Consider the following 25,262-nt stretch of genomic DNA (forward strand, 5'->3'; position numbering starts at 1 on the left):
TTGAAGCTATAAAAACTTGTCTAAAGCAATTGTAATTTCTCAATTGGATACTATGTAATCCCACCCCATTGAATTATTTTTAATATGGATCATTAATTATATTTTGGCATTGTAGTCTGTGTTATTCGACTATAAGTTAATCGTAGCTCTATCGCTTGATTCTTAGATCTGCCATAAGGCCCACAAGATAGGGTTCAACATTGACTAAATTCTGGAAAACCGTATCATAGTTGAAAACGGAATACATATATATTGTTTTCATTTGTTAATCTTTCGTTTGTAGTATAAGTGATCGAAGGCCGTGCTAGGCTTTGGCCGAAAAAAAGTGTCCCATTTCGAGCCAAGATCGAAATTTCGGTGCCAAACCCTCTATTTTCAGCGGGGCAAGGAGGTTTTTGGACGAGGGCAAATTTTGGCATAAATTTTCCATTTTTAGGGTTGCTTGTGGCTCATTTCTTTTTTGCCCAAAAATCGAGTCAGGCTCCAAGGTACATGCCAAAAATTCATGTCTAGAACATGCCCACCGGCCCGATGTTGATCATCCCTAGTTTGTAGCCGTGTAGGCTTGTAGCATGGGATTCAAAATAACTTGCAGAAAAATTGCAAATACTAGGAAGGGAAGTAGGAACCTAACTGATAAGGATCTCCCGCCAATTTATCTCAAGAGTAAATCACATAGATATATTACCAAGAGTTTCTCCCTTGGCAATTTGCAGATGAGGATTGTTAAACATCGTCCATAAATTACTTAAAATCGCCCAAAATATATTTTTATAGCCCAATTTATCCTTTTCTCTTTTCTACACTACCCACCATCCCCACCACCACCAACCTACTGCCATTTCACCTTCTCTTTTCCCCACCACCACCTACCTTCCCACTACCACCATCGACCTCCACCGCAGCCACCTTCTATTTCACCTTCTATTTTTATTAGCTCGAATAATTATGGCATGGCAAAAGTTGAAGTAATCACAATGAAATCCTTGTAGCTCTAAATATGATTTTGGAAATTACAGAGCCTGAATAATCATCTAAAATGTACATAAAGTAGCCTACAACAAGCCATCTGATAATCCCCATGAAGTGTTTATCACCACGCCAAGCTCCACAAATAGATTAGCATATTTAATGTTGCTCATATTCTAATCACAATCCCACCATATTTTGATCTGAAGCATGGTCCTAAACCAACCATTCAGAAAACTACTAAACTCGCAAAACCTCGTATGCCAGCATCTAATCTCCAAAAGCAAGATAGACAATATAACATACTGATAATCTCCAAAAGCATGATAGACCATATGACATACTTATCTTTCCTGCCAAAAGAACCAACAGGCGAAATTTTTTTACACCGTAGAACGTCCCGCCAGGACGTTCAGCCCATGGGGCGATCGTCCGGCGAGGACGTTCAGCCCATGGGCTGAACGTCCTGGCTGGACGATCGCCCCATGGGCTGAACGTCCTGGCGGGACGTTCTACGCTGTAAAAAAATTTCGCCGTGGTGTGCGACGTCACGCGAAGTGGAGGTAAGGGTGAGGGTGAGGGGAGGAAGATGGTGGTGGAAGGCAGGAGGTGAGGGAGATGGTGGTGGTGGCGGCAGCCAGGCAAGCAAGAGGTGAGGTGGATGGTGTTGATTTAAGAAGAAAATGGGAAAGGTTATAAATGTAATTACATTATTTTTTTGGGCGATTTTAAGTAATTGTTGGGCGATATATAGAAGTTCAGTTTGCGGATACATCTAAGCAATAAACCGACACACACAGAACCAACACATGATGCACTTCTATTCCTAAAAAAATTATACAAATAATCAAACGTAGGCCCCAAAACAAAAACTAATCAAAACATGGGAACCAAAAATTATACCAATATACCCTTTTTATATCGTGGTGATTGGATCTCATCTGAAATTTAAAATCTTGTCACCGACAAAAATAAATAAATAAACAAATTATGAACTTCATTACAAATCTGATTGCAGCAAATTAGGCAAGTACCCAGGTAGCAAAAACAATGAAGAATCCCAAAAATGGTGAAAATTTAAGAATTGGAGATGAAGTAGATGGAGTTGGAATAGACCCAAAATTTGGACGAGAAGGTGTTGCATCAGCAGTGTCTGACATTGCACTTGGTGCTTCTGAAGGTGGATACACAACTGCTCCATCTCCTGAAAGAGAGATATGAAGTTTCTGTCCTTTTTGACAATGCCCTTCTTCTCCACTTGTGAAGTAAAATTCTCCAGGTTGAGTTATGTTGAACAATGAATTTCCATCATTCATGAACAAGATTGGATCTTTAAGGTTGCATGATTTGTAGGCTTGTGGTGTTACTTGTATTACTGAATCCTGGCTTGGTGGGTACAAAAACACTGCAGTTCGAAATCATATTGATTTAGTTAATCTCATAACATCATGTGTATATTCATGTTACTAGTGAAATGATTGTTTTATTTCCTAACCATGACTCGAGTCTTATTACATGAACTTTTTTGTGTGTGAATTAATGTTTTTGGGTATATTAACGGCAAATGTTGTACTTCCTTCGTAACATAAAAAATGCAACAATTGAATATTTTATGTCTTACAAATAATACCCAATTGTTGCATTTTGTTACGGAGGAAGTACATTGAATCGTGAAATGAGAGTATATTCTTGGTGCATCAGATCCATCATATAGCAATTCCATTAGGAAATAGAAGCATTTGTGTTAATAGTATGTTGACTGTTTTGGAAAATGTTAGGCGAGAAAATTGTTTCTATCAATTAGGAATTGTACACTCCTCCTCACGGGAATAATATATACATTGACGGGTAAATATATACTATTTCATTGCAATGATTTACTTTTAGTAAGAAAATATAGTCATGAGTTCACGACAATGTGGATTTTCTTAGTTACGTGTACATTGGCAAACATGAAAATCAAAATGTTGTGACTTAAAGAAAAGATACGAACAATTTTGTAAAACCGTCCTCTCTAATTTCCACAATAACTAGACCGTCTAGTTTAGTTACTGAAGATTGAAGAAGATCCCGCCGCAATAAACAGAAGTGATTAATACCAAAACGAAATGACATTTTGTCATGATTAGTTGAAACAACTTGTTATTATATAATGACATGGATGGAATGATGGTGTATTGCATTGACAAATCTGTGTTAAGAAATAAGAAGAACAAAAGGAAAAGAGAAGAGTATATTAAGAACTTACAGAGAGAATCTTTAACTCTGAAAATGTTATTTTTGGACCATTTGTCGTAGACACCTTGATTTGCTGCAGTTGGAACTGTCCATGAATTCAAGTCTCCAACTTTGTGTTGAAAACACAAGACTTTAGCTTGTAAAACAAATAGAAGCTGGAGCGTATAGAAGAACAGGCATCTTGGACTGCTAAGATTCAACATATTTTCTCTCTTTTGCACTTATGACTTGCCCAATGTATTTCACTCGATTCTTACAACCCTTTTAGTTTTAGAGTGCATATGTTTTCTGATGATTTTATTATTATAAGACTGATTTAGGAGGGAGGAATTTTGCTGTGCGTGCCAGCGATTGGACAGATTGGTGCCTCAAAAGAAGACAGTGTCGGGACCTGATTTACCTAATTACCGCTTAGGCTATGTTTAATTCACCTTATTTTTACTAATATGAACTAGACCTGGCAATCGGACCAATCGGATCGGATCGGATTCGGACCGGACCAATTCAGATCAGACCGTTTTCGGATCAAGTTACATTCGGACTGGGATCGGATCGGACCGTTTCGGATTGGGTCATCGTTCGGACTATTATTTCGGATCGGAATCGGACCGGACCAATTCAGATCGGACCGTTTTCGGATCAAGTTACATTCGGACCGGAATCGGACCGGATCGGATTGTTTCGGATTGGGTCATCGTTCGGACTATTATTTCGGATCGGAATCAGACTATGGTGGAATGAATGGAATACTTATGCCAATGATATTTTTTTATATAAAAAAACGGGTAAGTTTCGGGTATTTCGGATCAAAGCCTAATCGAAACCAATAATTTCGGATCGGTTTACCTTCGGGTAGGATCGGTTTCGGATCAGTTAAGATTGTATCGGATCATTCGGATTTAGGATGAGTTTTGGATCAAGATTATTTCGGATCGGGATTCGGACCGGATCGGGACCGTTTTGGATTCGGATCAAGGTTCGGACCGTCTCGTTCGGACCCATATCGGACCACGGATCGGATATTTCGGACCGGATTTTCAGATCAGGACCAACTTTGCCAGGTCTAATATGAACTTATTTTTTCTAATCTAATCTAAACTTATCTAATCTGATCTTTAATATTATAATTATCACTTTGTATTTCATTACTAGTGATACTATTAGTCTATTACTATCATGTTATTACTATGCACAACTTTTTATAATAATAACTAGTTATTAGGCTTGGGCTATGTCCCGGGTAAGAAAATTTTCATTTATTAATATTGTACTTTGATATGATAGCACTAAATACAATTTGGTCTAGTGGTTAAAACTTTAGTACATGAACTTGAGGTCACGGGATCAAAACCTATACTATACAATTTCTAATTTTTTTTATTGTACATGGATTAGTTTAGGGAGAGCGCCACGTGGCACCGTTCCTGGTTTAAGCACGCCTTTTAATATATTAGTATAGATAATTATAATAATTATTATTATTAGTTTTTTTTTTTGAAAAGAACACGTTAGTATATGAACATACAAAAACTAAAAATAAAAGAACACATATTTTAGGTATAAAAAAAAAACATATTGTTCATGGTAAAGAGAACATATTGCTCATATCTAATGTTCGTTTATAATAAAAATTTAGGTAGTAATTATAATAACATATAATGATGGGAAAAAATAGATACGAAAAAATAAAAGATACATGTTATTTATATATTGATGACATATTTGGATTTAACTAAGATCATGTTTTTTGTTATATCAATAAATTATTCTTTTTTATTATATTTAAACCTATAAATATATATAATCATATGATCTTGAACAAAATTGTTAAATATTCTTCTTATATCGTTGTCATGTCTCTATAAACTTTGTTTTTAAAGATAAGTTTAAATCCCTTGTAGGAAAATTTTTGAATGTGATGCCAACACCATTGTTAAATATTCTTCTTATATCGTTGTCATACTTTACACTATTATGCCGAGATTATTTAAAAAAAATATACATCATATACTATTGTCAAGTTCATTAAATGTACATCAAAAAGAACATTGCATATCAAAATTGTTAATTAGAAGAAATATAAGCATAATTTGAACTTATCTGATATGATCTGAACTTATTTTTTCTGATATGATCTGATCTGATCTGAAATAAGTAAAAATAAGGTGAAATGAACATAGCCTTAATATTTTAATAATGCTTCCTTGCTTTGTATCGATGCTGGTTTTACAAAAAATGTGTGTGGGTTGTGTGGTTGTGCTCACTGCGAACCTGATGTGTGTGTCTGATTTAGGAGTAAGGCACGGTTGATGGGTCGTACCTATACCGTGTCGTGCTGTGTCGGCTAGTCACAAAATCAGGGCCTAGGTGCGGTATGTTTCACAGACTTTTTTGTCATGTTGTCAAGCCTAAACTTTTAAGCACGTGATTTTGTTGTGTCTTTTCGTGCTGAAATTCTTGTCTCATGTTTTGTTGTGTTTTCCAATCTAAAATCACATCACAAGCAACGACCCAACATGAAAGATCCTGTTTGGCAAATAGAGTTTAGAGTTTAGCTGTTAGAGTTTAGAGTTTGCTGTTAGAGTTTTAACTTTGTGTTTAGCAGATTTGACAGCTAATTTAACAACTTTTTTTTATAAATATGTTTGGTGAAAATTAACTGATTACTAAAAGCTTATTGTCATTTGTTTGTGTAAAATGATATTTATAGACATTTTAATACATATGTGTAGTATTATTATCAGAGGCAAAAAAGTCATTAAACATAGTTCTACCTAATCCTCTAAAGAAAAAGCTCCTAATATGAGCTTTTTCATTTTGAGAGTTTTCATTCCAAAACTCTCTCTAAAACTCTCTTTTACCAAACACCCCTTTTAGAGTTTTTGACTAGTCAAAACTCTAAAAGTAGTCCAAACTTCTCTTTTTGCTCCAAAACTCTAATTGCCAAACACCCCCTATGTCTTTTCATGTTGTGCTTCTTATATGATGCATCATGTCGTGGTTAAGTCGTTCAGGTCCACATTCTTATGATTATCTAAACTTTATCTAATCAATAATTTTTGGCTTTTAAAAACAAACATATTGATATAATCAAACAATCAAATATTTATATGATAATGATTTTTTAGTGACTTTACATTTCGACCAAACAAATAATTATGATGAGAGACTTTTTGACTTGCCTTTTCCATTAAGTGGTTATTTTATCTACCCTCCCCTGGTCACTCACAATTGCTACATAAATTCTTATGAATTACAATTTTCTTTATAATTACTAAACAACTTCCCTTATGATTACTAAACAACTTCCCTTATGATTACTAATTTCTAGGATTTCATAAGGGAATTAAATTCCCACAAATTGTAAATTCCTATGGGAAAATAATTCTCATTGCAACTAAACAAGCACCAAATATAAAAACTTGGGCCTATATACATATCAGTAATAGCTAACGAAATTACTTATTAAATTCTAATAATTACTCCTGTAAAAATTAGCTATATAAACAGCTAAATACGAATACTATAAGTCCGACAATGAATTGATGAAGTAATCCTTAGGGGTTAGGCTCCACCATAATTTGCAATTAGGCCTTGGAAAAGGAGGGCTATAGTGGAGATTAGGGGAATGGTCGACATATATCGCAATGTGGGCTTTTTATTTCTTTTACATAGGAAGACCAGATCTAGTAACTACTAAAAGTAGTAAGAAGGCATGGACATCAGTTGATACTGCTTACTACTCCCTCCGTCTCATAATATAGTGCTTGTTTCTTTTTTATACGGTCTTCAAGATGTAACTTTGACCTTTAATATTACAATTCCGTATTAATAAAAAAATATAAAAATTTAATATTATGAAACTACACATCGAGACGAATCTAACAAGATCCCACATGAATATGTTTTTTATATATACAAATGAGAATATTCGATCAAAGATTTTAAAATTTAACCCACCAAAAATGAAGTAGACATTATATTATGAGACGGAGGGAGTAGTAGAATAGAAGAAATGACTTTCTTCAATTGCAAAGCCTAAGTTTGGAAAAACAATCAATTTATTACGCTAAATAATAGCACATGGGCCAGTTGTGCAACCACCCCTTCGAAGATAACAAGCTAACATGGGATGTGCATTATTAAATCATAATTAGACTATCAGAGAGAGGATGCCCAAATTTGTGCCATTTCAACTTTCAAGTTGACAAGAATGCATTGAATTTATTAAGGCTGGAGTTTGACTTTTTATTCTACATAGTTTGATTCAACCGTATCGATGCAGGTTTGACCATTAATATTTCTAATTACAAACAAATAAAAATTATAAAAAGTTGATATTTGAAAACTTTTATATTGAGACAAATCTTGTAAGATCCTACATTACTACTCAAAGAGTCAAAGTGAAGTAAATGTGCAAAGAAATGACACTATTAAAGATCCTACATTACATATGTTTATTTTAGGTATACATCACTAATGCTGGTCAAAGTGAAGTAAATATGTGAATAGTGCCAAAAATACGAAGTGAGTAGATAAACAAGAAATGCAAGTAGTATATTGCAATAGGAATAGATAGATAATGGGGGTGTTTGGCAATTAGAATTTTAGAGTAAAAAGAGAGTTTTGAACCACTTTTAGAGTTTTGACTAGTCAAAAACTCTAAAAGATGTGTTTGGTACAATAGAATTTTAGACAGAGTTTTGGAATGAAAACTCTCAAAAATAAGAGTTTTTTCTTTAGAGGATAAGGTACAAATATTTTTAATGATTTTTTTGCCTCTACTATACTATTACACATTCACACATGTCATTTTTAACTCGAATATATGACAATAAGCTTTTAGCAATCAGCTAATTGTTACCAAATACATTTATAGAAAAAAATTGTCAAATTAGCAGTCAAATCTGCTGAACAAAAAGTTAAAACTCTAACAGCTAAATTCTAAACTCTATTTACCAAACAAGATCAATGTTTATAAAAAAGTTGGTCACGGGGTTTGCCGTTCGTACATGACACCACATTCACAACAAATTGTTATTAGCCCCGACTTAAAACGGGAAGTCTGTAATAGACTCCAGTTATCAGTTATGTTAAAGCCATGCTTCTCCGTCTAATTTCTTGTCTAATCCACCAATCGGTCAATCCTACTCATCCTCCATTTATATTTTACATCAAGAAAGCAAGGAGCAAACCTGTACATATGAATATATTTGGGGAGGGAGAAATTCTCAGAAAACCAGTGTAACAGCTGATGAGCAGAAATAATGGTAAAATACAGATGAGCAGCAGCAACAGAAAAAACATAATTAACTAGCTAAATGACTTGCTCAAAACATTTCCACAACTAAAGCATGTCGCTGTTTCATTTCAAAGATCATAAAATTGTAACAGTCTAAATCTCACTCTCAATAATCATAATGTGCATCCTTAAAACTCAAAATGAAATGCTTTGTATATATCAACTGTAAGAAAGTATGAATCATGGAGGCATAGTCAGATAATGAGATCTATGAAGGGTTTCATCAACATTTTGTGCTTCCATCTAGCTACTAGGAAAATAATATGAAAAATATTAATGAAGAATAGGAGAACTACTAGCTGAAATTTCATCCTAATTCAACATACTCAAATATTTAAAGCTACTCAAAAAAAAGATGAGATCCATGCCCCAGTTATCAGCTGTGCCGGCTATATCTGTGATGAGAACGCAGCACTAGCAGCAGTAAGGGAAAGTTTCTGCGTTGTCTGCAGCAACCAGTAAGCTGCCATGACGACCATCAAGTAATTCCCAACTCATAGTCATCTTTGAAGAAATAATCCGTATAAGATAATCTTATTTGTAACAAATAATACTCTGAACGTCGAATCACTAGTGTATATAAGCCCAAACTTCATAACTACCCATAAATCAAGCATTTAGTGGCTCATCTTCTGGATCCCTCTCCTTCATTGCTGTCCATTCTTGCGGCTCTGCAGCAAAAATACATTCTTAATTACTAAGAACTGAAAATAGTTCTAAAATTTCAATTCTGACTTAAATATCACATTTAGAACCAGTATGTCAAGAACAACTATCAACCTTTGCGAACAATAAAAGGCAAATGAAAAAGCAATCAAGTAAAAACTCACTAGGTCTTTGACTTTCAGCAATGCCCAAAAGCCGCCTCTGCAATAAGGATGCCACAAAGAGGAATATGGAACACATGCCAAACATGACTGTTATGGGGAATGCCTCAACCTGTTCAAAACAGGAATTTTTTAGAACTTTCAGTTGTGAGCTAGTGTCTACTACAAAAGGAGTCGACAAATATTAGCTTCCTACACCTTTTTACAAATTACACAATCCTCTCTCTCAATAAAGTCAAAATAGGAAACCAAGGCTCAACTTACGTTGTACAGAACAATGCATACGAAGATATTCAGAGGTATGCGGAAGAAGTTCATGATTGTACTTCGTGCCTCTTCAGGAATGTACTGTGACCTCATTTTCATGATTGATGGCCAGAAGATCCCCACACAAGCCTCGAATACACAGAAACCAAGGAGCTGAATACATCCGGCAAATGTGATACCTCCACCCTTTACCTTGGATGCCGGCACCAGGAACTTTTTGACATGTCAGAATATAATATGGCAAGGTTAGATGTATGCAAATATATTGAAAAAAGACCGGCAGAGAAGACCGACGACAAAGAAATAAAAAATCCAGATACATAACATATCAAAACCAACATACACTGGTCACAATTGGGAGCATGAGCGAGGCCGAAGAGATGGTAAAGACAATCTGCATATAGCTCTCAACTTTTGCGGAACGGGCCAGCAGTCGCGAAGCGAAGGAACTTCCCAACATTGAGGCCAACATGAATGTTGCAAAGATGAAACCATGAGGAATTTCTTCATCATTTGGGCTCAAAGCAGGAGTCCATAGAAACACAAACGTATACATGGAACCTTCAAACAAGGACTGTATGGCTCCTAGCAGAGCAATTTTCTCATCTGTTACCACATTATAGAGAAATTTAAGACAGCTTCCAAGCTGGTAAATATTAGGGGAGACAGGGATTTGAATATAGCAAAAACGACAAAGGATGAGCCTGCAATAAGAGAATGGAGGACAACTCGGGTAGCAGAGGAAAAGGCAAAGAGGAGCAGAACAGAAAACACAAGTGTTCCAATGTCCATTGTTCCTTTTATATACATTAATATTAGACACCAATCACAACAAGTCCTTCAATTAGTTAAGAAAATACACGATAATTCCTTCATGAGTGAACATGAAAAGAACATATGGACAATATAACCATATGTGCAAGAATTTGTTTTGTTATAAAAAAACCTGGTATATCTTGTTCAGTTAATGACTGGATTTACATTTTATAAGACGGAGTCAATTGGAAGTAAATTGAACCTAATGTAAGTCCTAAGGATGATGAGATTCCGGAGATTATGTACATAACCAAGCCTATACAGGCAAAAGGGTCCTTTCCGAAAGGCATAACAAGATACCTGAGTCGTTTTGCATATGATAAGTAGTTGGGAACACTAGTAGAATGCAGAACATAGAATCACAAGCAAATTACATCCCTCATTCACTTGTACAATAGTCAAGCCTCAAGATTCAGTCTGGCAATCCGGTGAAAGAAAGAAGTTCCATTTAGTGAGGTAATTTAATAACTGTCAAGCATCATTACATTATTTTATAAGTATATATATGTAGACAGGAGTAGTAGACACTAGACACACATTCAGACTGTATATGGATATGTTCACATAAAAAATGTTCAAAAGGGTAAAGGACATTGTTTAATTTAAGTGGTCAATCTACATGGAAAAGTTTCCTTTCTCCTGTCCACAAACTTTCTCATTGAGGGCACCTAGATGCTTAAAGGCGTACATGTATGAAGCTTCGGCAGTCTTTTGCTACTATAAAGTCCATACACATGAGTCCATAACCAGTGGTGGAGCCACTAACAAGGGGTAGCACGTGCTACCCCTGTTTTTTTAAAAAAAAAAAAAATCGAAAAACAAAACCTAAGCTAACCTAAACGTGTCTTGACTCTTGCGCCGTTCTTCCTTCTCCTTCTCACTCTCTTAGACGGTCAGACCCTCTACTTGTTGTCTCTCTCAGTCTCTCGTGTACCTCGTCTCTCCTTTTCGCTTCACTTACCAGCAAGTGGTGAAGGCTTTGTGGCACCTCGTCTTTGCCTCTTCGACTTCGATCTTCGTCTTGGTGAGTGGTGAAGGATTTGCACCATTCTTCGACTTTGCGTCCTTCGCTGCATAATGTGAAGTCATTCTTCGCTGCTGATTAGCCATGGTGAGCCACCACGCCGAAGCCTTCCTCCGCCACTGCCGTCCGTGTGATTGTGGATCTGAGGTTGTTTTTCTTTTTCGATGACTATTTAGTTGGACCTCTGGATTTTAATTGAATCCCAATTTTAATTGTTCCACCCAAATCCTCCCAAAAAAACTCTCATGATTTTACAATTTTAATTGAATCCCAATTTTAGTTGTTGTCTGCTTTGGTTTTCGGGTTACAAGTCTACAACAATCATACACAATCTTGAAAATTGGGATTAATGAATTTTTAGTTGATAGATTGTTAATATTATGGAAATGAGTTATTAATGGATTGTTAGGGATGAATTATTAGTTAATGAATGGTTTATTGTAAATTTGGGAATGATATGTTATTGAATTTATTGGTGAGTGATTGTTAGTGAGCAAGTTCTTAGAGAATTGTTGTTGTAATTGTGGGAATGGATTGTCAGTGAATAATGAGAATTTTTAGATGATAGATTGTTAATGAATTGTTTTTTTTAATCAAGGAAAAGAGAAACTAGGGAGGTTTCCACGAAGTGGACCACCCTAAAGCATCTTTGCGGATGATTACTGAGAAAGGGAAATCAGAAACTTCAAACCAGTAGGTAAGATTCGCCGTTGATTAGAGGTGAGATTGTTAATGAATTGTGGAAACGAGTTATTAATAAATTGTTAGGAATGAATTATTAGTAAATAAATGGTTCATTGTAAATTTAGGAATGATATGTTACTGAATTTATTAGTGAAAAGGTTGCTAGTGAATAACTACCTAATCGTTTTGCATCATATAACAAAGAAAAATTGTTTCGGCTTACTGAGTTTTAGCCAAATGAATTTTCAAGTGGTAACATGTTTCTTTTTTTAACATTCATTGGATAATATAATTGATGTTGTTCCAAATGATGAGAGGTTTGAAATGTGAACACTCTCAATGAGAAAACTTTCTATAAAGCTTGTTAAGACAAAGAAATATGAAGCTCATTCAAAAGTTTATTTGCTTAGCTAAAAACTACGGTAGTATTGTGAAATTATGCTACCTCTTTTCGCGAATCTTGGATCCCCCCCTGCCCATAACGAATCTGTTCATACGCCAGTCACAACTGCCACAGAAAAAATTAGCAACTCGAGTTGTGCAACAATACCAATAAGATGTCCTCCATACACAAACTCTTGCACACTAAAATGACCAAAGCTGACTACTGATGCAGTAAATGTGCAGAGAAAATGACACTATTAAAGAATACTAAAGTACGAATATTGAAAACCAGAGATTCAGATTGGCAAAAGTGGATAGCACTTTACCAGAAGCAATAGCGACGGCAGCATTCCTGAACTGTGTAAGCAAATCTTTATTGTCCGAATTATCCCCAAAGTTTTCACCCCACGAAGTTACTATGATTACCATACCAATTGCAAGAAAGCAGGAAGCAGCATCAAATGGAGCAACAGCACCAAACCCGAAAGTATCAACAAGCAGATTCCCCAACAATCCAGCCACAATGGCAACTAGACCATTGCCAAGGAAAATGGCCTTGGAGAAAGTCACAGATAGCCATTGCTGTTCAAATCCTTTCTGCATAAACCAGACCAGGACAATAGAAGATATTAATATATGTTATACAGGCACATGAACTAGTTCATTGATCTTTTAATGTAGATGCCAAACACAATTGAATAACCACCTCCCACTGGCCATCACAGCTGAGTACCTCTTTTAATGTGAATAATTAACAATATTATAGTTTGAAAGTTACTAAAGATCTCCCCCTAGAAAATATAACTTTGCACTACTTATAAGTTATAACAAGCTGCTTGAGTGTAAATGACGGTCCATTAGACGAAAGTTTCATTCGTCACCTTATTGTGCTCTGCAACAAGCCATGACTCAAAGGCCGAAAACAGAAGAGACGTGGCAATGCCACCCAAAATACGCCCCACCATCAAAATTTTGTATTGTGGGGAGTGCTTGGTGATGCAGCTCATGATATAGGTAAGACAGTAAGTGACACATGCCCTCTTACGACCCCTGAAACGAAACCCCGGTTGAATCAGCCAAAGCATTAACAAGACTTAACAAATAGTATAACACAGCATCATCAACAGGGTAAGAGATATATACTGTTTATCAGCAAGGGATCCGACAATCGTCCCGAACAACATGGAGGATCCGAACCCGGCAATAAACAGCTGCCCAATTTCTCCCTTGCTAAAACCATAGGTAGTGTAAAGGTAATACACATATGGGCCTTGTAGCCAATCCCCAGCTGTTGCCATTTATTAAAAATCACTTCAATTATTACTCTAAAACATCACTACAAACAATTTTCAATATAATCACTCCTACTAAATGACAACAACAGTTATAATTCAGCGAATGTCTGACTGATTTAAATCATAAAAAAAATGATAGCAAACAATAATTGGATCAGATTATAACTATATATAAACCAGCTACTAAACCCATTATAAATACAAACATTCCAAAATTCATACAATTACAAAATCAACGAACAACAAATTCAAGATCTGAAACTTATGATGAGAATTCCAGAAACAAAATGGTGATGCAATAAAAATGGGAGCAGATCTAAAAAGAGGAGAGAGAAAGAGATACCCATCATGAGAGAGTAAACAAGGACATAATTGTTCTTGAAAGAATTGAAAGCAGATGAAGTATTGATGCGATCTTTGCTAGTTTTGGTTAGCTCTAATGCTGCAACCACAGCAGCTAGTGCACCAAACACAAGAATGTAGAAAACCTCCATTGTTGTTTTCTCACTCGATCTACTTAAGCTTTTCTGCCGCCAGTTTTAGAGAGAGATAATGAATGATGCAGAGAGGAGAGAGAATTAATGGGAGAAAGATGAACAGAGATGGGTGCTTGTTAACAAATTTAAATGCGATTATAAGGATTAGAAAGTGAGATATTTGGCGTCGTGTATACTCTACACGTCCACTCCGAACATTTATTTATGTCCTTAATACATTACTATTGTTGTAAATCTAGAGGTACTACTTAACTACTACTAGTCTACTACTACTAGCCACTAGGTGATGGAAGCCATGTATATTGTGACTAGGTTGAGTGCATTTTCATGTTTTATGATCCTTTTTGACAATAAATTCAATGAGAGCATAATATTTATTTATGAAAGCTTGTTTCTAGAATGGCTAGGGAGTTTAATTGTTTTTCTATTTCGCATGTTAAACAAGCGGGTAATACTGTTGCCCATTTATTAGCTCGTTGGGAGATTTCATGTAATTCTGAACGTGTGTGGTTACATTCTTTTCCCCAAAGTATCTGCACTTTGGCGGACATTGACCTAATATAATCTCCCCCTCCCAACTTTTCCTCTCAAAAAAAATCTTAATTTATGAAAAGTGCTTCTTTTATAGGGTGTGTTTTGCTTTTGAATTTTGTTGCATTTTTCTGATCTTAATATACTCGAATTATTCGAATTAGTATCAATTTATTAGAATTTATTTAAATCGTGTTTAAAATTATTTTGGAACTTATCTAGTATGAATATAAGAGAAATCTTTTTGTAATTTGTTAAAGCTCACGTCAAATATGTTGAAACTCATCTGATTTGTCTTTAATGGAGCTTAGTTAAACACGTGTTTTATGAAACTTACTTTCACATAGTGAAGAGATTGCGATTTTAGAAGTATATTAATAAATAGGCAAGTAGGTAGGCCGAGTTTATCCATGTCGGATTTCACTCCATTATGACATTTATTTTTACGTTGTATTTATTTTTCAAAAGAAAATCCCCATCATACATTTGAGAACTTGAAATTGTTTTGTCTAGTTGAATGTTTTTCAGATGCTCATTTGCTCAATTGAGCTATGAAACTAACAGTGGTTTTGCAATTTTTTTTAGAAAGATAAGAGATGTTTTAGGAAGTTTTTTTCACCAACAGTTACAAAAAAAAGATATTATGCACTATTTACATATATTTAGGGCCTGTTCTCCCCAGCTTATTTTCAGTTCAGTTCAGTTCAATTCAGTTCAGATCAGTTCAGTTCAGACCAGTTCAATTCAGTTCAGATCAGTTCAGCTCTTGACAATACTTTTACTCTCACATATCACTATTCAGTTCAATTCAGTTCAGTTCAGATCGGTTCGGTTCGGTTCGGTTCATTTCAATTCAGTTCAGCTGTTTTATGCCGAAGAGAACAGGCCCTTAATACATATTGATTGATACACTTCTTAATGATCTAGTCACATCTCTCTCCCTCTCTTTTCTTCCCAGATAATGGTAATTGTTTGTTGTCCATCTCGGAGTTGACACCATCCTTATTTATGGCGATATACACCATAATTATATCATTTTTTCATGTCATTTGATTTATTTTTTTTACAAAAGAAGTGGTGGTTTGTGGATCGTTATACCATAAATTGGTAAGAAAAAAAACATTAGGAAATCATCTGATGTATCCTTTTGTAACTTGTGCTAAGTTGGAGTATATCTAAATAAGAAATTAGGAGCCGCCCCATCCTCTTTCTTTTCATTCTAAAACCCTAGCCTCCTCTACCCCTTCTTCGTCAGTTTAGGAGCCATCATGGATGATTTCATCAATGGTAACCCCTTTTTCCTTTTATATTCAGTTTTTAGTTCATTTTCTTGTTTTGTTGAATAAATTAGTATCTCTTTATGAGATTTCTTCAAACCCTGTTATGAGAATTTTAGTCTCTGTTGTGAAGATCTCGTTTTCCCTTATGTAAGTTGTGAGTAGGTTTTTTTATTTTCAGATTTGAGAAATTGTTTTCATTGGTTGAAATTTGAGACTCACTATGAAGGTATTAAAATATCGAAAGCGGTTAACATGCATGATAAAAAATGTTTTTCCAAAACTATGTCAGAATGATAGACTTCTTCCTCATCAATAGCTGCTTGATTCAGCAAATATAGGAGGACTGCGCGATATTGTTCGATCTGATTCATTGTAATTTCTTTGAAGACGAATTTCATTTAATCTTGTTTAATTGTATCTTGTTTTTCTTTAATATTTATTGTAAATGTCTTTTGACCTTCAATTAATGAAATTTCTCTTTAAAAAAAAAAAGGAAACCATCCGGTCCCACTCGAGCCAAATAAACTTATAATGAATTTGTGTTTTAAGACTTGAATCTATTACATCTCATTTGACATATAAATACATTAACCAACTACTCCCTCCGTCCCAAAATATAGTTCCCATTTTATTTTGCACAGTCTCCAAGACGTATCTTTGACCTACGATATCTTCTATTTATTGTTAGTAAAAAATATAAAAAGTTGATATTATAAATTTACACATTGAGATGAATCTAACAAGATCCCTCATGAATATGTTTTTTTTGTATACATTAGTAAGAATTTTTGGTCAAAGTTTTTAAAATTTGACTCCCAAAATAAAAATGAGAACTATATTTTGAGACGGAGGGAATAATATACAATCTCATATTCCGTAATATATTAAGGGTAAATATTATATGTAGCACTTAGGGCTATATATAAGCCTTAAATACATTTCTTTAAGTGGAAACAGTTTTAAGAATTCAAGACACATTTTCACATCAACTGCGATAATAAATGCTTAATTTCAATATTTTGTTTCCATTTTAACCACTTTATACATAGATTTTCCATATATTAATACATAAATAGTCTAAATGAAAATACATTAATCAACTACTCAACCATCGTCCACCTATCCCCTAAAAAAAAAAAAAAAAAAAAAAAACTACTCTACAGTCCAATACTAGGGCTTTCTCAGTCAAAAACTCCACACATTTTTCGTTTCTCTCTTCCTCTTCCTCTTCCTCTTCCTCTTCCTCGTGCTCGAATTGCAGAATCTCGTTCCAGGTTCTTCTTTTGTTCCTTAGATTAATCTACTTGTTCAGATGATTTTTGTTATTGTTGCGAATTTTGGTGTCATATTGCGATTTTTAGCTCTACTTCATGTGATTACTCATGCCATTGTTTTTATGCGGTTGTTATTGTTTGTTTCATGAATTCAACCTATTTTTTTCTTTATCTCAGATACTTGGTTATTTCATGTTATGATTCGAATTTCTGGGTATAACTTGTTAATTCATGTTTGTTTGTCTGTTTCATGGAACTAAATGATAACAAAATTTATGATACAATTTGTAGATGGGCATATTGTTCACTTGTTGTTGATTATTTCATCAGATTAATTTTTCAAGTGTTGTCATCCCTGGGCCTGGGCGGCCGCCCCTCTTTCCCTCGCTGCCTAAGACTATGAAATGAAATGTGACTAATGATACAAGGATTAGTACTAGAGACACAAATATTAGAGAAGCATAGGAATGTACAACATGGTCTGAGAATCTGAAGAATCTGATCTGATTCGAATATTTCGTAAATTATATTTCATACGGGTTTCAAGGTATTGGTTAATTGAAGTCTAATCTGCTTATTCTAGACTTGGATATTTGCTATTTATGAAGAATAGGAGTAAAACAATGGTATTTTTATAGCATGCTTGGATTAGGGGGTGATGTATTGAGGATATTAAAGAAGAAAAGAGTGCTTGGAATTGGGTTGGATACTTGGATTTGTGAATATATGTCTAATTTAGTCTGCAGAGCTGCCAGAAGTGGTTGAGGCCGTTATTTTTATGATTTAAATGGGGTTGATTTTGGTTCTAAATTATAAAAATTGATGGTTTTCTTGCATCGCAAGATCAGGACTCCATGGCCAATTTATAGTGGTTTGTCCTAGTTTATCTCTGAAACCCTTTTCAATTTGGGAAGCTTTGATGTTTTGCTGATAATCTCTTTTACAATCAAGATGTGATATCTGTTATTGTTTTGGGTCTGATGCAATTAGTGAAAATTGCATTTGGATGTAGAATCCGAAGTATGTTTTTGGATCTGATAACCAATCCATCCCCAAAGTGCAGCGAGGTATATGGGTGCCATGATATATCTGATGTTCCTGATTCTGAAATTGCAACTCAGTTTAGTCTTCTAGACTATGAGTATTAAATAGTATTGTTAAAAGTTGAGGTTTGATGGTTGAGAGTTCTGCAGGATATGAAGCTAATTATTCTATCTTGTTGCTGCACAAATTCGACTAGCAGATACCTTTTCTATTCATTGAAAGCCATATCTTCTTTTCCCAGAAAGTTTATTCTGTGAATTTCATACTGGTAACTAAGAGCAAAAGTCCTCACAGGATAAGATGGTGATCCGGCCACCGGCCAGAGCTCCAAGGATCACTGAGTTTCTGAAGCCATATGTGCTAAAAATGCACTTCACAAACAAATACGTTCACGCACAAGTCATCCACTCTCCAACAGCCACAGTGGCTGCTTCTGCAAGCTCACAGGAAAAGGCCTTGAGATCAAACATGGGCATTACAAGGGATGTTGCTGCTGCTGCAAAAATTGGAAAAATTCTTGGTGAGCGCTTGCTAATTAAGAACATTCCTGCTGTTTCCATTTTCTTGAAGAGAGAACAGAAGTATCACGGTAAGATCAAAGCTGTGGTTGATTCTATGAGAGAAGTTGGTGTGAAATTACTTTAAGTTGGGGCATCAAAACTTTAGTTACGGGTGATCTAAAGTTACTAGAAGTTTAGCATCATGTTTCTAGCTGCTGTTTTACTTCTTTTTTTTTATGTTGGAAAAGAACGTATCTCAATCCCCATTAATGAAGTCTAGGAATTTGATTCAAAGCATGCTTCATCTTTTTTGATATTGTGGGAGAGAATTGAAAAGGTGGTGTATCAGCCTATGTGCTCTGAGTTGTCGAGTTTGAACTCTCTTGTGTGTTTCCTTTGTCGAAGTATGAATTTTTGAAACTTGTTGACTGATCTTGGTAAATAGTAGTAATGAACTTGTGTCAAAATTTCACTGATTTCTTAAAAGCAGCACAAATGCATATACACTCCAGAAAAGGGTTAAATGCCAAACATAGAGGGGGAGGTGTTGGGATTGGCGGAGCGCTCCTAGCCCTAGGTGGAATTACTGAAGTACCCCCCTCTATGTTTGGTAATAGGTACCAAGCATGTTCGGTATCGACCAACACATAACACTATTGAACACAAAATTGCTGGTAGTTCATTATTATATCACTTGTTATTTTCTAGAAATTACAGCCTGAGGGTCACGCATACCATATTCACTATTCACTAAGCTGTTACATTTGCTTGACAGAAGTCTTGAACTTGAGAACATCCTTAACAGCGGCCTCCCTGTAGAGTACAATATCAACAGCACCACAAACCATCTGATACCCACGCTTCTTTAGCTCACTAGGTTCATCATGTGGCATTGCAAAGCCAGCTAGAAAAACCCTTTTATCACCTTTGGGCTTCATGCTCAACACTGCATTTTCCACAGTCTGCACCATCTTCACAGCATTCTCATTACCTGGGTCTCTGATGTATCCCATGTTAGCACTCAGATCAGTCGGTCCAACCATGACGCAGTCCAGCCCGTCCACCATCGTGATCTCCTGGATCTTCTCCACAGCCTCCTCTGACTCAACTTGGCACATGATGAGCAGTTCCTCCTCACACCAGTCCAAGTATCCTGGATCAAGACCATACTTAGAAGCCCTAGTAATAGAATGGGCCACACCACAAATACCAGCTTGTGGATAGCGGCAGTAAGAGGCGGCCTCTTGGGCCAACTGTGGGGTATGGATCATGGGAAACATGAGCCCTTGTGGGCCCAAATCCAGGGCCTTCTTAGCCCACATGGCAGAGCACTCGGGCAATCGAAGAATTACCGGAGTTTGAGATGCAGCAAGGGCGTGGAGGCAAGAGAGAGCCTCGGATATTCCACCATAGCCATGCTCCATGTCAACAATGACAAAATCATAGCCAGCATGACCAGATATCTCAGCGATTGTCGGAGAGAAGCTGTCAAAGAAGAGACCATACAAGCAATCCCCCTTTCGAAGACGTGATTTGAGTGAGGGATATGGTTGAGAAATTGAAGTAGCCATGCTTATTGCAATTTGTTTTCTGGATGCAATCCTGGTGGTAACCCTTATAGCGTCGCTCAAAAAGAAATTTAAAGGTGAAGTCCATTTTAGGGCATGCATTTTGGCATAGTTTAATTTGAGGTAGTAGTCTGTATATTTTATCATATGCAATTACAATTCACAAGGAGACAATTTTATTTTGGCACTTGGTAGTTGTTGCCTCACTACCTGGATGAGGTAGGAAAGAGTTGTTTTCAATTGCTTTGAAGATGACACATTTCAGTTATCTTTCAAAACGTGAGATACAATAACACTATACAACCTCTATTTCGCTTCAAAACAGTATAGACTTTTAGTTTTCGTTTTACACTTGCCAACAGATACAGAACAGGGTTAATTTTAAACATCCATCATAAATCAAAGTGTGGTATTTGCCTATTTGGTGTCATTGCAATTGAAATTTGAAGTTACCTTTCATCCCACCGCCCATTATACCATTTCAAGCTACATTTGTATTTTTGTAAAAAATTCTGAACTTTAGGGCTTGTTCGTCATTGTTTTTTGTTTCCAATTTTCAGTTTTTTTTGAAAACCAAAAACAAAAATATGAAAATTAGAAAAAGTAGTTTTCAAACTTTACATGTTTGGTATAAATATGACTAATTTTAAGTTTATTATACCTTATATCATATTACTTTTACATTCATAAAACAAAAAACTGATAGTTATATCGAACAAACCTTTAGATAATACTCCCTCTATGTTGTTTGGTAACACACAATTTCAACCAGTGACAGTGGCAAATCCAAGAATCAATATAACTCGATTCAATATACACATGTTAAGTTTTGTTTTGGACAATTAGTCAAATTTCATTAGAAAAATCTGAATAATTTCACTTTTTTAGTCTTTAAGTTAGATCAAAAAAACCCTAAATTACTTCAATGTGACTTCACCACTAATTTCAACCATTAACATATTTTAAAATCTTATTACTAGATACTAAAAAGGTATACATGTAAAATAGTATAAAAGTTAAAACGTTGAACCTTTAAAGAGGACAGTGATTTATAACGTAACCATTGAACACCTTAAACTACAGAAGGCAGAATGCGGCTTTGTTATTTTTATTTTTTGATGGCAAATGCAGCTTATTATCTAGGTACGTAGTAGAACAGCTTCCTCGTTAATAATAATTGCATACCATAGCAGCATTTTACTATTTCAGGCATTTTGCAATTAACAGGGAATGTTTTAGGACGTTCATCGAAAACTTTACTATTAAACTAATAATTTCACAATGGATAAACTCAATTTTTACTCCACATAGTAAAAAAGAAATAAAGAGAGATGATAACAACGATAGGAGAAGTAAATCCAATTTTGCTAACATCACTACTCACTCCAGTACTTATCATCAGCATCTTTACCCTGAACCATCTGATTATGATGATGATCATCATCATCAGAATCATCTTTCTTCTCCAAACTCATCTTAAACTTCTTAACATCTTCTACCACAGCATTCCTAAACAACGCTATATCCACTGCACCAGATACCATGTGATACCCACGTGACTTCAGTTCCAATGGACTATCATGCGGCATAGCAAATCCAGACAAGTAGGCCCCACTTTTTTCATTCCCCATTTTACCCTCCAAAACTTCTTTCTCTGCTTTCCTTAATTTCTCTCTCACCTTCTTATTCCCTGGGTCCCACAAATACCCCATACTCGCACTCAAATCCAACGGTCCCATCTGAATACAATCCACCCCATCAACGGCTGCAATCTTCTCGATTTTCTCAATCGCATCCTCGCATTCCACCTGGCACATGATGAGCAAATCCTCTTCACAATGACTTAAATACCCCGGGTCAATACCATACCCGGAAGCCCGAACAATAGTATGGGCCGCCCCACGGACTCCATTGGGCGGGTAGCGACAGTAGGAAACAGCCTTTTGGGCTTCCTTTGGGGTTTCAATCATGGGAAACATAATACCTTGGGGGCCCAAATCCAAGGCCTTTTTGGCCCAAACTGCGGTACTCTCCGGTAATCGGATAATAGCAGGAGTTGATGTGGCGGCGAGAGCGCGGAGACAAGTGAGAGCCTCGGGAATGGTGCCGAAGCCGTGCTCCATGTCGATGACGACGAAATCGTACCCGGAAAGTCCGGCGATTTCGGCGAGGGTGGGAGAGAAGGAGCAGAGGAAAATACCGTAGAGAGTGTCCCCATTTTTGAGGCGGGTTTTTAGGGTTTCGGGTTTTGTGGCGTCGGTGGTTGAGACGGCGCAGGGTTGAATTCGGGTTCGTGTTCGGGTAAAGGGGTTGAGAATGGGGGTGATTTGGGATTGGTTAATGGAGGTGATTGAGGAGGGAGTTGAGGAGAAATTGGAGAAAGTGGTGGAATTGAAAGTGAGGGATTGAGGTTGAGATTTGGGGTTGGAGGGGTGGAGGATTAGGAGAGATGAATTGAGGGAGATTAGGGTTGACATTTTTGTAAGTTTTTCAAGAGTAAGACTAGTAGAATTCGAGAGTGGTTCAGTAGTAGTTCATGTTTGTGTGACTGGAGTGACTAGTGAGTAGTGTACTAGTGTACTGTATTGAGTAGGGAAATGAAAGTGCACAAACAGATCGGCTTTTTTTTTTTTTTTTTTTATAATTGGTAAGCTGGATTGCTCTATAAGACTGGAACTCGTATAGGTCGATTCATGGGTGCACCCGCATCCGATCCATTCCGATTCGATATAATTATGTTTTCTAATTGATCCATTGCAATCAATTCAGCCCAGTTATACTCGAACATATTAGAAATCAGCCCAATTTGTTACTGACCCAAAATGAATCCGAATTCAGGTAGATTTGAAGATAAAAATTCGATAACATTGACCAAATTTATTAAGTTGTTCATTTATGTATTTCTCCTATTGTCGCGCACACATATATGCGTGTGAGCTGTGACGACCCGAACTTCGATCGATATAGATAATGACTAGAAACTAGAAATGACAATGGGTCCTGGATCATACTCAGACTCGCTAGAACCCGACCCATTCATAAGGGTTTGAGTCTAGAAATTTTATGCCCAATGGGTCTGGGTCCTAGAGAGCATGGGTCGAGTCTAGGTCCGGGTCTACATATGCTAGACCTAGATACGACCGCATACCTATTTACATATTAGAAATTTTTTTTTTACCTAAATTATAGGTTTTATGAGTTGTGTCGTTGACAAATTTTCAGTTGATTCTTCATGTAATATCATCATTGTATGTTATAGTTCAAAACTATATGTTTGTAATTTTAATTTTATATAAATCAATTTTTAAAAATATGATTTGAACGGCATAATTGCTATTGTTATATATAATACGCTAATTTTATTATTAATTTTATATGTCCTTAAAATAAATAATAAATATTAAGTTATTGTTCATCTAAATAAATATATTTTCATAATCTGTAAAATATATAGTATATAACACTTATTTCGAAACATATTTCAAACACTCTCGACTGTAACAAATCTATATAATATTTGCGAAATATGTAGCAAAAGCTATAGTCAATTTACATAGTTGAATAATTTAGGTTGTTATTCAAAATCAGAGTGTAATCTTCACTTATTAAAAACACTTTATATGTATTTATATCAATGTTAAACATTATTTTTTTTAAAAAAAATTTAAAAGAATGACATGTCATGATTAGGTGAATCTCTCTATAATATTCTAAGATTTTTTTCTAAAATCATACTCAAATTTTTTTCATGATATCGCTATAGATTTTCAACTAGTTTTGAAGCCTGTACTTTGCACATGTACGATTTTTGTTTATATTTGTTTTTTGCAAATTTTTTGTTAATATTGTTGATTTTGTGTTGCTTTAAAATGAGTTTTTTCAACACCATTTTATTTACATACTTCCTCAATATGTTCTTTTTCTATTGCAATAATCACCACTTTAGGTAGTTTAATCTATTTGGACCACTCTACTTTTAGTAAAAAAAATAACTATAATTGACAATATTACCTTTACTTTATGTTAATAAAATCATCAGTAATTACTCATCAAATTGCCTCATAAAGTTGGGGTTACTTTATTAAGGATTTACTTATCCTCTACACTTGTTAATTAAAGGGGTACGTCTATGCTAAATTACCCATTTTTTCATTTCCTTAAATATCATGCCCAAACCCATTGTTGCAGTAGAAAAAAAACGGATAAAGTATTTGTCATTATACTGTTATTTATAGTTTTTTTTTGTGATATATAAATTTTATATTTTTTAATATCAAACTAAATATTGTAGCTAAGTCTATTACTAAATAGTATCCTGATAATTGATATGACTAACATAGTTACCACAATTTTAACATGAAGAACACCTCAATGATACTTGAAGAAAGTAGAGTGTACTTATTTAATAGATGCATGACAGAAAAATTATAGAAAACATGAGTGTCAGCCACAACTTCAACTTTTAATGGTACATAAATACTAACGCATATAGAATGGAAGACGAGAAAGTGAAAAAAAAGATCATAATGACGATATCATAAGTATAATTAATTAAATATAAAACTAATCTCTACTAATAATCGAAAATAATAAAGAAAAATATACCTCTTCATCCATCATGACCATATCAAGACTTATCAAACTTCCTCTTTTTTTTATGATTCGTGACCTCAAATAGTCTAAAAACACGAACCTTGATTTTCAATTACTTTAGTAGAATCAAGTTCATGGAGAAAAGAATAAGATCTAACATATAGATAAA

The 25,262-nt window shown here is 35.2% G+C and overlaps 5 protein-coding genes across 6 annotated transcripts; 1 reads left to right on the forward strand and 4 right to left on the reverse strand.

The window, feature by feature from the left end:
- Positions 1 to 1,866: 1,866 nt before the first annotated feature.
- LOC104892599 (mavicyanin) lies at positions 1,867 to 3,539 on the reverse strand. Its single transcript, XM_010678581.4, has 2 exons — positions 3,218 to 3,539; positions 1,867 to 2,374 (listed from the first exon to the last, which is right to left on the reverse strand). Exons 1-2 carry the CDS (start codon positions 3,408 to 3,410, stop codon positions 1,992 to 1,994), a joined length of 576 nt encoding a protein of 191 aa, XP_010676883.1. The 5' UTR covers positions 3,411 to 3,539; the 3' UTR covers positions 1,867 to 1,991.
- A 5,098-nt stretch (positions 3,540 to 8,637) lies between these two features.
- On the reverse strand, positions 8,638 to 14,492 carry LOC104892600 (uncharacterized). Its single transcript, XM_010678582.4, has 8 exons — positions 14,150 to 14,492; positions 13,655 to 13,799; positions 13,393 to 13,561; positions 12,838 to 13,108; positions 9,947 to 10,209; positions 9,601 to 9,816; positions 9,340 to 9,448; positions 8,638 to 9,180 (listed from the first exon to the last, which is right to left on the reverse strand). The coding sequence occupies exons 1-8, from the start codon at positions 14,298 to 14,300 to the stop codon at positions 9,119 to 9,121; spliced, it is 1,386 nt and encodes a 461-aa protein (XP_010676884.1). The 5' UTR covers positions 14,301 to 14,492; the 3' UTR covers positions 8,638 to 9,118.
- Positions 14,493 to 17,001: 2,509 nt separating this feature from the next.
- LOC104892602 (hypothetical protein) lies at positions 17,002 to 19,374 on the forward strand. 2 transcript variants are annotated; one of them, XM_010678585.4, is made up of 2 exons: positions 17,002 to 17,388; positions 18,582 to 19,374. In XM_010678585.4, the coding sequence occupies exon 2, from the start codon at positions 18,733 to 18,735 to the stop codon at positions 19,075 to 19,077; it is 345 nt and encodes a 114-aa protein (XP_010676887.1). In that variant the 5' UTR covers positions 17,002 to 17,388; positions 18,582 to 18,732; the 3' UTR covers positions 19,078 to 19,374. The 2 variants fall into 2 exon arrangements, with proteins under 2 accessions (XP_010676887.1, XP_010676886.1); XM_010678584.4 differs by having other exon boundaries at positions 17,006 to 17,388; positions 18,727 to 19,374.
- A 214-nt stretch (positions 19,375 to 19,588) lies between these two features.
- LOC104892601 (uncharacterized) lies at positions 19,589 to 20,819 on the reverse strand. Its single transcript, XM_010678583.4, has one exon. It carries the CDS (start codon positions 20,645 to 20,647, stop codon positions 19,691 to 19,693), a length of 957 nt encoding a protein of 318 aa, XP_010676885.1. The 5' UTR covers positions 20,648 to 20,819; the 3' UTR covers positions 19,589 to 19,690.
- Positions 20,820 to 21,774: 955 nt separating this feature from the next.
- On the reverse strand, positions 21,775 to 23,248 carry LOC104892604 (hypothetical protein). Its single transcript, XM_010678586.4, has one exon. It carries the CDS (start codon positions 22,975 to 22,977, stop codon positions 21,877 to 21,879), a length of 1,101 nt encoding a protein of 366 aa, XP_010676888.1. The 5' UTR covers positions 22,978 to 23,248; the 3' UTR covers positions 21,775 to 21,876.
- Between the last annotated feature and the right edge of the window lie 2,014 nt (positions 23,249 to 25,262).

This window comes from Beta vulgaris, chromosome 5, assembly GCF_026745355.1.
Source record: "Beta vulgaris subsp. vulgaris cultivar EL10 chromosome 5, EL10.2, whole genome shotgun sequence".
NCBI lineage: Eukaryota > Viridiplantae > Streptophyta > Magnoliopsida > Caryophyllales > Amaranthaceae > Beta > Beta vulgaris.